The following is a 15,024-nucleotide window of genomic DNA, read 5'->3' as shown; positions in this document are numbered from 1 at the left end:
AAGTTTGTCACCCTGGAGCTTGCCTGAGAGTGAGTTTGTAGCCTTGGTATGACACTGCCAGTTCTTGTATAATTTGCAAAGATTGAGGCAATTTATTTTAATTGAAAACCTCTAGGTATATTTCCGGCAGTGATATTCCCCAGATGACCTCCTTGGTGGATGGGAAGCTAAACAAGAAAATGTGTGTGTTTCAGGAAACCTGATGATTCCAGTTTCAGATAAGTCCTTCCAGTCCATCCTCCCAGTCCTGCATCTGCTAATGTGCAGATGAAAGGCTCTGTGTAACTTGGATCTACAGAAACTGTCAATTCTGAAAGGCTGCCTTTTGGTCTTAAAAGGTGTCCTTGAAATTACTCCCAGGTTTTGGCCCTGACTGACTTTCCAGTGAAATCTAATTGGCTGGGTTTAAAACACAGCTGTGAGGATTTTGAAGCTGCCTTTGAAAGTGAACTGCTGGTGCACTATTGCAATGAGGACATGCACAGAGATCCCAGCCAGAGCTCAAGAGTAATAATACTGTGATACCTTTTGGAAAATGTTGTTGTCAGGTAGACCCGGTGGGGTGGGAACCATAAGCTGGTTTTCAGGTAGTTCATCTTCCTCTCCTCAGTTCTCATCACCTTTGTGTGACTAATGGACTAATCTGCAGATAGCTGTCGGGCAATGGGTGTCATCTCTGGCCACAAGCAGAGAAAGTTAATAGACTCCGAGAAGACCTGCCCCATGGCCCGAGCTTCATTATGTCTCTCGGTTTCTAGGCATGTGAGTCGACCATAGACGTACAATACCATGCAGATATCTGCTCATGACAGAGCATCCCATGTGCCTGCTAGGACGTCCTGCCAGCACCTCACTTTTACAGTGGCCAGATCCAAACATATATATTATCTTTGACCAAATTCATATGTTTCTCCTACCCTCCTAACTTGTTCTCCTACCCTCCTTGTTTCTGCTAATGGCCCCACCATCCTTCGGTCACCCTGGTCAGAAGCCCTTGGCTGCTTGTCCATTGCTGGCTTTTCCTTCGTGTGTTATTACTTGTTTCATTCTAGATCAAGTCCCTCTAGTTTATTCACTCATCACCTCTCTTTGGCAGAATCTCTGCAGCCACCGAACTGGTTTTCATATCTCCCACTTCTCCTCTATCTAATCTGCTGATTCATAAATTTCAATGTACATTAAAATGTACATTAAAATCTGGGAGACTGTTAAAATATAGATTCCTGGGTCCTACACCCAGAAATTCTGACTGGAGGTCTTGGGTGTTCCCATTTAAAATGATCCGGGGGGGTTCTGATCCAGTTGGTAGAAGACCACATTTTGAGAAGTTTTGCTGTTATCTTTCCTGGCCCCTGTGGTCAGAGAAGTATTCCTATGGCACAGCTGTAATTGGGCTTCTTCTCAGCTCAAAAGTCATTCAAGTCTCCCCAGTGCTTAGCATACCACTACTGGACTGAGTCAGGCTTTCAGGGCTTTGTGTATGTCAATAGTCAATGGCCTAATTTCCCACTTTTCCCACTAACCATGTGGTCTTTTCAGTAAATTTCAAACTTATTTAGGAGACAGTCAATTAAAATAACTATATAAATAGTGCAGAGTCAGTGTCCTATACTAAATTCTAGTTTAGACAACTGGTCACAGGGACCAAAGACATTTTAAAAATTGTAAAGGGCGCATATGTAAAACTTTTTAAAATTTGATTATTTTCTTTGATTTTGGGGGAAAAAGCAGTATTAGCACTTGTTGATATTCTTTGAGCAATACTTTGGCTCAACCCTTGAGATATTAGGATGCAGAGGGGGTGCATAGTTCAGAAAACATGGCCTAATTAAACATGGCTACTTGGCTGTGATGGTTAATTATGTGTCAACTTGACTGGCCACAGCGTGCCCAGATTAAACATTGTTCCTAGCGGAGTCCGGAGGATGTTTCTGGATGAAATTAGCATTGGAATCAGTGCACTCAATAAAGAGAATTGCCCTCCCAATGTGGATGGGCATCATCCAATCCCTTGAGGGCCTTAAGAAAACAAAAGGGAGGGGAGGAATTTGCTTCTTTTGGCTTCCTGCCTGCCTACTTGACCTGGGACAGCTTCTCTCATCTTCTCTGACCCTCTGACTGGGATTTACACCTTCAGCTCCCCCTCGTTCTCTGGCCTTTGGAGTCAAATGGAATCATACTAGAGGCTTTCCTGGGTCTTCAGTTTGCAGACAGCGAATGCTGGGACTTCTCAATGTCCACAATCATGTGAGCTAACTCCTCATAATAAGTCTATATATGTACATCAGTATCAAAATCCATATTGGAGTTTTCCAGAGGACCTACATGAGAGTTCTGTTTCTGTGGAGAACCCTAATAGAGATTTTGATACTGAGAGTAGTTCTAGAGAGCCAGAATTTTAAATATGAATTTTCTAAAATAAGTTCTTGGGTTTCTGAAATTGAATCTCTAATCTGATTAAATTTAAAGACACTAATTATGCTATTTCCAGTAGTAAAGAGAACAATGACAGTCCATGGTATAAACTGTTTATAGAAATGCACAAAATACCTGCATAGAATACACTTAACTACCTATGAGAAGCAAGGATATAGGTGAATCTGTATATAATACTTTCAAATATTTCTGGAAAATGAACAAATATAGTGAATTGGTTGGTTGTTCCTAATGAGCTGAGCTCAGGGACTTGAAGTGCTGAACAGGGACTCCCAGTACAAGTGCTACATAAATGACTCAAGAGCTTCTTGGTATGCCCTAAAAAAGACCCTCATCATGTGTAGCCACAGAGCTGAAATGCTGAAAATCAAACACAGAATCTTATCTTTCAGCTGGCTGAATTACAAGACAAATTGAGCTCCCAGCCTCACAGGGTAAAAGTGAGGGCATTGATTAGGAAAGAATGGGATCCTGTAAATTGGGATAGGGAGGTGTGGGAAGACCCTGATGAAGCTGGGGACACTGAGCCCCTAAATTCTGATTATTTTGCTTTGCAGGTGGCAGACGTCTCCCTATCTCCAGTGGAATTGACCTCCTTACCCCCAGCAGAAGTGGCCTCCTCAACCCCAGTGACCATGGCCTTCCCACTCTCAGGTAATGGCACCATCATCTCGGTGGTATCAGCCTGTCCACTTGGGTCTCAGGAGGATTAACCCTGCATTGCCTGAGGAAATTGTAATGACTTCACTTGAGGCAGTTGCCTTGGAAGACAATGCTGATTCTCTTCAGGACCCACTCCCACCATCCCTCTTTGCTTCCAGACCTATAACTTGACTTAAGTTCTAACAGGCTCCTAAAGGTGAACCATGTGTGACCCAGGAGAGTAATTATAATTAGAAGAACTGCTTGAGTTTTTAAATTACTGTAGGCAGAAGTCTGTGGAACATGTGTAGGGCTGTATACTAAAAGTGTGGGATAATCATAGAAGGAACATAAAGTTGGATCAGGCTGAATTTATTGACATGGGCTCACTAAGCAGAGATTTTGCATCTAATATTGCAGTTCATGGAGTTAGAAATGGCTCTAACAGTTTGTTTGGTTGGTTTATTGGTTGAAACATAGATCCAAAGGTGTCCCACTGTGAGCAAATTGGAAATGACCTACCTACCTTAGTTTAATGTAGAGGGAGGGAATCAAAGGCTTAGGGAGATTGGAATATTAGAGCGGTTTTGTCATTTAGGATCTACTCATCCACACTGGGAGGCTGTAGAAGACATACATTTCACCAGTACTGTGAGGAGTAAATTTGTGAGAGGAGCCACAACATTCTTGAAGACCTCTGTGATTGCTCTTTTCTGTAGACCAGACCTCACAATGAGAACCACAGTTACTGAATTGGAAAACCCAAACACAATGGGAATAAATAGATTCCTGGGTGGCAGGGACCAGGTAGTGGCACTAAACAGTCAAAGGTAAGGTGGGCAGGGTTACTGTAATGTACAGCAGAGTCAAAGCAGCAGTCAAAACAGTCTACTCCTACAGACTCTGGCATTAGCTAATTGATCAGTGTTCATAGAAGTGAAATAGATAGGAAGCCTACTAAATTCTTACTTGATCTGTATAAGCAGAAAAGTTATAGGTCAAGTGAACAAAAGTCTAATTTGAATCATAAAAACAGACTCATGACCCCTCAATCAATTCCCAGACTTGAGCCTTTTACAGACTCAGAACCCCTTGAGTGAGACTGGGCCCGCTCAAGGAAGAGCCCTCATTATACCATAGAAAATTTATACTGTTAATCTTTTTCCCAGCTTTCCCCAGAGGAACACACAGCCTTAACAGGGTATATTAGGGAAAAGGAAATAATCAGACCTTTTGGGGACTGCTGGACACTGACTGTATTAATCTATTCTCATGCTGCTAATAAAGACATACCAGAGGCTAGGTAATTTATAAAGGAAAGAGGTTTAATTGACTCACACTTCCACATGCTGGGGAGGCCTCACAATCATGGCAGAAAGGGAAGGAGGAGAAAAGTAATGTCTTACATGGCAGCAGGTAAGAGGGCATGCGCCAGGGAGCTCCCTTTTATAAAACCATCAGGTCTTGTGAGACTTATTCACTATCGTGAGAACAACATGGGAAAGACCCACCCCCATGATTCAATTACCTCCCACCAGGTCCCTCCCATAGCACATGGGATTTATGGGAGCTACATTTCAGTATGAGATTTGAGTGGGGACACAGCCAAATTATACAGTTGTGCCCCTGGCCCCTTCCAAATCTCATGTCCTCACATTTCAAAACCAATCATGCCTTCCCAACAGTCCGCAGAGTCTTAACTCATTTCAGCATTAACTCAAAAGTCCACAGTCCAACGTCTCATCTGAGACAAGGCAAGTCCTTTCTACGTATTAGCCTGTAAAATAAAAAGCAAGTTAGGTACTTCCCAGATACAATGGAGGTACAGGCATTCGGTAAATATACCTATTTCAAATGGGAGAAATTGGCCAAAACGAAAAGGCTACAGGCACCATGCAAGTCTGAAATCCAACAGGGCAATCATTAAACACTGAAGTTTCAAAATGATCTCCTTTGACTTCATGTCTCACATCCAGGTTATGCTGATGCAAAATGTGGGCTCCCAAGGTCTTGGGCAACTCCACCGCTGTGGCTTTGCAGGGTACAACTCCCCTCCTGGCAGCTTTCATGTACTGGTGTTAAGGGTCTGTGGCTTTTCTGGGGCACGATGCAAGCTGTCAGTGGATCTACCATTCTGGGGTCTGTAGGACAGTGGGCCTCTTCTCACAGCTCCACTAGGTACTACCCCAGTGGGGACTCTGTGTGGGGGCTCTGACCCCACATTTCCCTTCTGCACTGCCCTAGCAGAGGTTCTCCTTGAGGGCCCTACCCCTGCAGCAAACTTCTGCCTGGACATCCAGGCATTTCCATACATCCTCTGAAATCTAAGCAAAGGTTCCCAAACCTCAATTCTTGACTTCTGTGCACCCACAGGCTCAATACCATATGGAAGCTACCAAGGCTTGGGGCTCGCACCCTCTGAAGGCATGGCCTGAGCTGTACCTTGGCCCCTTTTAACCATGGCTGGAGCAGCTGGGATGCAGGGCACCAAGTCCATAGGCTGCACACAGCAGGGGGGCCCTGGACCGGTCCCAGGAAATCATTTTTTCCTCCTAGGCTTTAGATCTGTGATGGGAGGGGCTGCCATGAAGGTCTTTGACATGCCCTGGGGATATTTTCCCTATTGTCTTCATGATTAACATTTGGCTCCTTGTTACTTATGCAAATTTCTGCAGCAGGCTTGAATTTCTCCCCAGAAAATGTTTTTTTTCTTTTCTATGCACTGTCAGGCTGCAAACTTTTCCACACTCTTATGCTCTGCTTCCTCTTGAATGCTTTGCCGCTTGGAAATTTCTTCTGTCAGATACCCTAAATCATCTCTCTCCAGTTCAAAGTTCCACAGATCCCTGGGGCAGGGGCAAAATGCTGCCAGTCTCTGCATAGCAAGAGTGATCTTTCCTCCAGTTCCCAACAAGTTCTTCATCTTCATCTGAGACCACCTCAGCCTGGACTTTATTGTCCATATCACTATCAGCATTTTGGTCAAAGCCATTCAACAAGTCTCTAGGAAGTTCCAAACTTTCTGACATTTTCCTATCTTCTTCTGAGCCCTCCAAACTGTTCCAACCTCTGCCTGTTAGCAGTTTCAAAGTTGCTTCCACATGTTCAGGTATCTTTATAGCAGCACCCCACTCTACTGGTACCAGTTTACTGCATTAGTCTGTTCTCTCTCTGCTAATAAAAACATGCCCAAGGCTGGGTAATTTGTAAAGGAAAGAGGTTTAACTGACTCACAGTTCCACATGCTGGGGAGGCCTCACAATCATGGCAGAAAGGGAAGGAGGAACAACGTCATATCTTACATGGTGGCAGACAAGAGAGCATGTGCAGGGGAACTCCCCTGAATAAAACCATCAGATCTCCTAAGACTTATTCACTATCACAAGAACAACATGGGAAAGACCTGCCCCATGATTCAATTACCTTACACCAGGTCCCTCCCACAACACGTGGGAATTATGGGAGCTACAATTCAATATGAGATTTGGATGAGGACACAGCTAAACCATATCACTGGCTCTGAATGGAGAGACCCCAAATTTCTCTATGGATGATCAAGGTTGAATGATCAATGGAGTTTTAGCTCAGGTCCATCTTCCAGTGGGTTCAGTAGACCTCTTAACCCATCCTGTGGTTATTCCCTGAGTTCCAGAATTCACCACTGGAATGGATTCTGCCAGCTGGCAGCTGACAGAATCCTTACAATGGTTCCCTGAACATGTTGAGTGAGAACTATTATGGTAGGAAAGGCTGAGAGCCATTAGAATGTTCTCTACCTAGAAAAATAATAAATTAAAGGCAATACTGCTTTCCTGGAGGGATTGCAGAGATTAGTACCACCATGAAGGACTTGAAAGATGCAGGGGTAGTGATTCCCACTGTATCTCCATTCAACTTTCCTATTTGGCTTGTGCAGAAAACAGATCATAGAGAATGACAGTGGATTATGATACACTTAACCAGATAGTGGCCGTTTACCAAGTGACCTAAAAAGTTGCTAGTTTTGAGTGGGACCTAGAAAAAGAAAACACTCTGCACTAGATCCCAGATGCTGTGACTGCTGCTCTGCTACTCAGGCTATATGATCCAGCAGATATCCAATGGCGTTTGAAGTGTCAGCGTCAGATGGGGATGCTGTTTGGAGCTTTTGGCAGGCCCCGTAGGCAAATTGCAGCACAGGGCTTTAAAATTTTGGAGCAAGGCCCTGCCATTATCTGAAGGTAACTACTCTCCTTTTGAGAGACAGCGCTTGGCCTGCTACTGGGCCTTTAAATAGAGACTGAACATGTAACCGTGGGCCACCAAGTTACCATGAAACCAGAGCTTCCCGTCATGGTTTGGGTATTGTCTGACCCATCAAGTCATAAAGTCAGGCATGTAAAGCAACACTCCATGATCAAATGAAGTGGTATATATGATTGGTCCCAGGTGGGCCCTGGAAACACAAGTAAGTTACATGAAAAAGCGACCCAAATGTCTGTGGTTCCACCCCTGTTATGCCTTCTCTCCCAGCTTCATGGGAGTTTCCCTATGGCTTCATGTAGGGAATCAGTTGAGAGGGGAAGAGAGGACCCAGGCCTGGTTTACAGATGGTTCTGCACAACATCCAGGCACCACCTGAAAGTGGATGGCTGCAGCTCTACAGGCCCTCTCTGGGCCATCCCTGAAGGACAGTGGCGAAGGGAAATCCTTTCAGTGGGCAGAAATCTGAGCCACACTTCTGGTGGTTCACTTTACTTGGACGGAGAAATGGCCAGACATGCAATTATATACTGATTCATAGGCTGGGGTCATCCTGACTGGATGGTCAGGAACTTAGAAGAAACAAGATTAGAATGTTAGTGACAAATATTTGGAAGAGGTAGGTTGGACATACCTCTATAAATAGGTGAAAAAAGTGATTATATTTGTATCCATATGAATGCTCACCAAAGGGTGACCTTAGCAGAATAGGACTTAATAATGGGTAGGATGACTTGTTCTATGAATACCTGCCATCCTTTTTCCAGCCACCTCTGTCATTTCCCAGTGAATTCCTGAGCAAAGTGGCCATGTTGGCAAGGGTGGAGATTGTGCATGGGTTTGGCAACATAGACTCCCATTTGCCAAGGCTGACCTGGCTATGGCCACTGCTGAGTGCCTCATCTGCTGGCAGTAGAGACCAACACTGAGCCCTTGATATGGCATCATCCCCTGGGGTGATCAGCCAAGTACCTGATGGCAGATTGATTACATTGGACTGCTTCTGTGATGGAAGGGTAAACATTTTGTTCTTACTGGAATAGATACTTATTTTGGATACAAATGTGTTTTGCCTGTATGCAGCTCTTTTGCCAATACTACCATCCATGGACTTACAGACTGCCTTATTCAGCACCATGATATTCTACACAGCATTGCTTCTGATTAAGAAACTTAGTTCACAGCAAAAGATGTGTGGCAATGTGCCCATGCTTATGGAATTCACTCTTCCTACCATGTTATCCACCATCCTGAAGCAGCTAACTTGATAGAACAGTGGAATGGCCTTTTGCAGATGCAGTTAGTGTCAGCTGGGTGGTAATACCTTGCAGAGTTAGAGCAAGGTTCTCCAGAAGGCTCTTTATGCTTTGTATCATCCTCCAATACATGGTGCTACTTCTCTGATAGCCAGGATTCTTGGGTCCAAGGAAACTGGAGTGACTCACTATTACCCACTAGCAAAATTTTGCTTCTTATTCTTATGACCTTATGCTCTGCTGGGCTAGAGGTCTTATTTCTGGAGGAAGGAATGCTTCTACCAAGAGACACAGCAATGATTCCATTGAACAGAAAGTCAAGACTGCTATCTAACCACTTTGGGCTCCTCATGCCTCAAAAACCACAGGCAAGGAAGGGAGCTGTGGTATTGGCGGGGTGATTGGTCCTGATTACCAACGGGAAATTGTACTATATCTCCACAATGAAGGTAAGGAAGAGTATGTCTGAATTATAGGAGATACCTTCTGGTATCTCTTAGTATTACTATGTCCTGTGATTAAGGTCAATGGAAAATGACAACAGTCAATCCAGGCTGGGCTGGTAATGACCCAGACCTTTGGGGAAGGAATGTTTGGGTTGCCCCACTGGGTAAAGAACGATAACCAACTGAGGTGCTTGCTGAAGGCAAAGGGAAAACAGAATGGGTAATGGAAGAAAGTGGTGATTAAAACCAGCTACAATAATGTAACTAGTTACAGAAATGGACTTAACTGTCACAAATATTTCCTCCTCATTCTGCTATGAATGTGTGTGTGTGTATGTGTGTGCATGTGTGTGTATCTTTGTTTTCTTTCCTCTCTTGTTCCCTTACCATGCCACATAAGATCCAGTGATTTTTGTCATAGTATTTAAGTATTGTGAATTTTAAACTGCAGTGTTTAAATTAGAGGTATCAAGGGAAAGAGTAAACATCACTCAAGGACTTTACTTCATCTTCCGGGGAAGGAGTCAGTGTATTTTTCGTTGTATGCAGGATGATTGTATCATGTTAGGTGGAATTATGACTTCATTATTACCTTTATTTGGAGATTAAGTATGGTTTAAGGATATATGTATGGGTGCCCAAGTTGACAAGGGGTGGAGTTGTGATGGATAACTTTATGGATAAATTTGACAGGCCTCAGGATACCCAGATTAAGAATCATTTCTGTGTGTGTCCGTGAGGGTGTTTTCAGATAAGAGCAGCATTTGAATTGATGGACTCCATAAAGTAGATGGCACTCCCCATTGTGGGTGGGCACCATCTCATATCTCATCTGCTGAGGGCCTCAATAGAGCAAAAGGAAGAGGAGGCAGGAATTTGGTCTCTTTTGCTTCCTGCCTGTCTGCTTTAGCGTAGATAACATATCTCATCTTTTTTGACCCTTGTACTGGGATTTATACCATCAGCTCTCCTGGTTCTCAGGATTTTGGATTCACACTGAGTCACACAATAGGCTTTCCCAGATCTCCAACCTGCTGACAGTAGATGCTGGTACTTCTTAGCCTCCATAATCACACGAGCCAATTATTGTATCCTGCTGGTTCTGTTTCTCTGGAAAACATGAGTTCAGTGTTAGCATTCCCAAATAGAAAGGACATGGGCCTCAGAGTCAGTCAGGTCTAAATTCAAAATGTGATTCCACAATTTACCAGCCTGTGGCCTTTTGTCTGTGACCTGTGACTTAGCCTATCTGAGACTAAAAAATAAGGACAATAATGTTTCCTTTGGGAGTGAGGTGAGAATTAAAGACAATGTAGGTAAAGGAGAGTCAGTGTTAGTGAGCAAAGGGTGAGAGGCTGGTGGGGGAAGAGAGGACTATGGCTTGACCCTTAGGCAGCAGATAGCTCCCTGAGTTGAAGGAATGTGATCAGCTGAGAGGTCCCAGGAGCATAACCAGCTGGCAACGTGAAGAGAGATTAAAAGGGCGGATTACAGCAAGAGAGACCAGTTAAGAGCCACACAACACGCCACACCTGAGGCAGTTTGGGCCAACCAAGATGGTGGCGATGAATGAGGTAGGAGAGGAAGGCTTGGGGAGACACTTCAAACTGTTTCTTTTCCCATGAATGCTGAGATTATAGTAGACCTCAGGCCTCTAGTGGATCATTTAGCAGATAACAGCTGTTAACACAGCAGAGGCAGTTCATAGCTCCTAATTGTCCTGTCATCTTCCATTCTCTCCCAGGTTGAATCCGTTCTTCAGGAAACCCAGAATGAACTTTCCAAAGCACAAATCTCACTGTACACTTCCCTGTGTTCATCTTCCTTGGGCTCCCCACTGCCCACAGGATAAAATCGTACTGCTTTAGCATGACCTAGATGAGGCCCTTCATAATCTGGCCCTCGAGCTTCCTTACTGAAATTCTCCCTCACAAATATCCTTCACCTGAATCCTATGGCCACACGGAACTATTTGTTCTGACACTTTGATACCTTCATGCCTCTGCATATGCTTTTTCCCCTCTGCTTGGAATGTCCTTCCACCATTTTCTTCTTTGAAAACCTTTTTGTCCTCAACTAAAATCTCATCTACTATGAGACACCTTTTCCATTGCTTTCAGAGAAATTAAAATACTTCTGTTGGGCCACATGGTACTCCCTATGTACTTCTATTTAAGCTCCCATCACAGAGTTTTGTAAAGATTTGGGTAAAGCATTGATTTCTCCTAGGAGTTAATGCCTACTAGGTATTCAATAGTTAGTGCAAGTGTTGTTTCTTCATGTCCACAAGTCTAGATTCCATCCTTTGCTATGCTCTTTCATAGACCTGAATCTTTCTCTCAAAATCTGCATGTTCACGAGACAGATTATCCAACCAATGTCCCCTTTTCTCCTAGGCTGCAAGCATCAGGAGAGCAGAGACCAGATTCATCATTGAATCCTCAACATCTAGCACAATGTGCCTGGCATATGGTAGGAGCCCAATAAATATTTTCTAAATACATGGATGAATGAATGAATGAGCTAATGGTTGAAGAGCACCTCCTTTGGGTACTGTGAAGATCAACAAATCCCTTCCTCTGGAACGACTTTCTTCATTAGATAGAGTTCTTCTGGTTTCAATTTTAAAAAACTCAAAAAGTTGCAGCATTAACAGAAATTTATTAGAAGGTTGCTTGGCAAATCATTTCATTCAGGGAAGAGTTGAATGAGTCCACTCGAGAAAGACAGTAACTATGCTGTTCCAGTGATGTCAACCTCAGGAGTTAATAGACCCTTCCTCTGGAACTTTGCTATTAATGTGGTTGGTCCTCATCTCATCATCTCTTTCTGTCATTCAAATTTCAGATTCCTGAAAGAGAGAAGTTGATTGGCCCTTTTAGGTCAGGAATTTGTTCCTATACCAGTCAGCCCTCAGGAGGCAATTTCATGCAGGATAAACATAGCTGCCAGCAGCCCATTTCTGTGGTTCCCAGAGAAAAAGGAATTCCCATGAGCAAAAGATGTAGAGTTACCAAGTCAGGTGTGCAACTCGGTCTCTTGATTCATATCTAGGATGATTTCTTCTTTCTGTCTCCCTATTTCTTTATATGATTTATAATGATGGTGATGGAGTCTGTAGGGGTTGTAGGAGGGAGAAGTGACTGTGATGGAATGAGGGGCAAGGAACAAACACAAACTGGAGTTTGGTAACATTCTGAAAGATGTGTCTTGAGCATCATCCTCTGCATTGCGTAAGGCAACACTAGCTGCCATAAAACCAAACCCAAGAATGTGTTAGGGCTCAAACACCGTAGAAATTTATTTCTTGCTCTCCTAAATTCCAAATATGTTCCTGATCTGCTGGTGCCTCTCCTCCAAGAATTGACTCAGGGACCCAGGCTCCTTCAATGTTGTTGTTGTTTTTTTTTTTTTTCCCATAATATACAGAATCTGCCAAGGTCACTATATTAATATGCATCAAGTCAGTGAAGGGGAAAGAGCAAAGCAGATAAGACTTGAAAGTGATGCCCAACACTTTTGCTCATATCCCACTGGCTAGAACTCGGTCACAGGCCACATCTAGTTCCCCCAGAGACTAGGAAATAGAGCTAATCTGTGAGCCCAGGAAGAGAAGGAGTGATGTTAGATGCACTGTTCCCCCATCGATGGACTGTTAGCTGGATATACCTATAGTTGTTTCTCCCGGCAAGTGGGTGTGTGCTTGTACCTGTTTGTTCTGCACTGTGTTACCCGGGGGCATATCTGGATGCACAGGAAGGTTAGAGTGTGCTGAGTGCCCAAAAGGATGGATTTTCTCTGGACTTGTTCAGCTACATAAGGATTTTCCTCTCTCTAGAAACTTCCCCCTAAACCATAAGATCAAAACCCTATAGGCCTTGCTGATACTGGATGACCTCCCTGGCCTGGGCACAATTGGTTGGCACAGGGTCAGATGCCTGAATGATCAGTCAGATTCTCATCTGGAAATCTGAAATTCAATCAGGGAGTTAGATCTTGGAGGTGGGCTGTGGAGTCATCTACATAGCAGCTGCATGGATAAAGAAAGCCCTGGAAGAACTGTGGCTCCAGTCCTCCCAAGGCCAGTTGCTCATGGCTTCCTTGGCTGGGAGTATCTGAGGTATCAAATTATTTTACGTGTAAGTTACTCACATTGGTATTGGTGGCTATTTCTTGCAGCCAAAATAATTTTAGTTAATAAAGAAAAATGTCATGTTTATTTGACCCTGAGCAAATTACTCTAACAGCCACAGATTTCTCAGATATAAAATGAGAATAGTTTCATCTGCTCTGCGTACCTCTTGGGACTGTTGTAACAGTTTAATGGAACAAAGTACATGAAATGCTTCAGGAACAGTGAAAATCCATACACACATTAAATGGGGCTATTTGTCCACAGCAAGAAGAGTTTTAAGAGCTTTCTCCAAGTATGAAATAGATTTTCTTTCTTTCTTTTTAAACTTTAATAGCTTTGTGGTCAATCCCTCTCAAGTTCAGGAAGTCTCCATAGTTGGAGGCTTACTTTTCTTTTCTTTTGCTAGATATTTAATACTTTGATTACTTCTGACACTGAAATTACCCATTACGGTGTTGCCCTTTGCCAAACCAAGCCTGATTTTTGTATTATTATTGCTGTTTGGGGCCATTTTCTGCAGCCCTGCTTGACAGTCTGAATAGAGGAATTGTTCTCAACCACATCATACCCAATATCCTCTTTGTATAACACATTTCACACCTCCTTACTTTTCTGGAATGAAATTGTATTAGTTTGCTTGGGCAGCCATAACAAAGTATCACAGACTGGGGTGGCTTAAACCAGGGGTCTCCAGCCCCTGGGCCATGGACTGGTACTGGTGCATGGCCTATTAGGAACTGGGCCATACAGCAGGCAGTAGGTGGTGGGCAAGCGGGCATTACCACCTGAGCTCTGTTTCCTGTCCACTCAGCAGCGGCATTATATTCTCATAGAAGCGCAAACGCTATTGTGAACTGCGCATGTGAGGGATCTCGGTTGCACGCTCCTTATGAGATTGTAACTAATGCCTGATGATCTGAGGTGGAACTGTTTCATCCCCAAACCATCCCCTGCCCAACCCCATCCCATGGAAAGATTATCTTCCACGAAACTAGTCCCTGGTGCCAAAAAGGTTGGGGACTGCTGGCTTAAACAACAGAAATGCATCGTCTCAAAGTTCTGGAGGCCATAAATCTTGTCGTAACTGTCATCAAGATTGGTTCCTTCTGAGGCTGTGAGAGTCTATTCCAGGCCTTTCTCCTTGGCTTGTAGATGGCTGTTTCCTCCCTTTGTCTTTTACACCATCCTCCTTCTATGTGTGTTTCTATGTCCAAATTTCCCTTTTTAATAAGGACACCCTTCATCTTGCATTAAGGCCTATCCTAATGGCCTCATTTTGACTTGATTGTCTCAGTAAAGACCCAATGTCCAAATAAATATGTTCTGAGGCCCTGGGGGTTAGAACTTCAGCACATCTTTTTTGGAAGACACAATTCAACCCAGAACAGAATTATAATTCTGTTGTAATTAGTCATAGAGAGGTTCTAATTAATCATATAACCTCTCTACACATATTATTTTTAAAAGGTGGACATAATGCTCTGACTTAAAAATAAATGGAAACTTATTTATAATAAAACAGTATGTGTCTCCATAGGTAAATGCTCAGGCAGGAATAAAGTAGGAAATATAATACCCAAGTTGATACCTGGGCCACTATGCCACCTCCCTGAGAAAGAAACAGATAGAAATGCAGCCTGCTCAAGTGAGCTATGTTGCCACTCAAACACTGTACAAGGGGCACTGCTGTCAGTAACATGGTGTCCCAAATGGTGAATGACTCTTAGCAAACAAAATACAACCCTCCCTCTGTTTTTTTGTTTTTTGTTTTTTTTTAAATTTATTTATTATTATTATACTTTAAGTTGTAGGGTACATGTGCATAACGTGCAGGTTTGTTATATATGTATACTTGTGCCTTGTTGGT

At 43.4% G+C, this 15,024-nt stretch overlaps 1 protein-coding gene across 2 annotated transcripts in view; it reads left to right on the top strand.

The window, feature by feature from the left end:
* Window positions 1–15,024, top strand: part of KCNE2 (potassium voltage-gated channel subfamily E regulatory subunit 2) — a 160,732-nt gene that overhangs the window by 68,744 nt on the left and 76,964 nt on the right. For both annotated transcript variants that reach the window (XM_077995812.1, XM_077995810.1), the window contains exons 2-3: window positions 2,994–3,090; window positions 11,419–11,494. In XM_077995812.1, the coding sequence (XP_077851938.1) occupies window positions 11,492–11,494 (3 nt within the window). In that variant the 5' untranslated portion in view covers window positions 2,994–3,090; window positions 11,419–11,491. The remainder of the gene's footprint in view (window positions 1–2,993; window positions 3,091–11,418; window positions 11,495–15,024) is intronic.

This window comes from Macaca mulatta, chromosome 3 (genome assembly GCF_049350105.2).
Source record: "Macaca mulatta isolate MMU2019108-1 chromosome 3, T2T-MMU8v2.0, whole genome shotgun sequence".
NCBI classification, from domain to species: Eukaryota; Metazoa; Chordata; class Mammalia; order Primates; family Cercopithecidae; genus Macaca; species Macaca mulatta.
The sequence above is the reverse complement of the archived record's forward strand: the minus strand, read 5'-3'. Positions and strand labels throughout refer to the sequence as shown.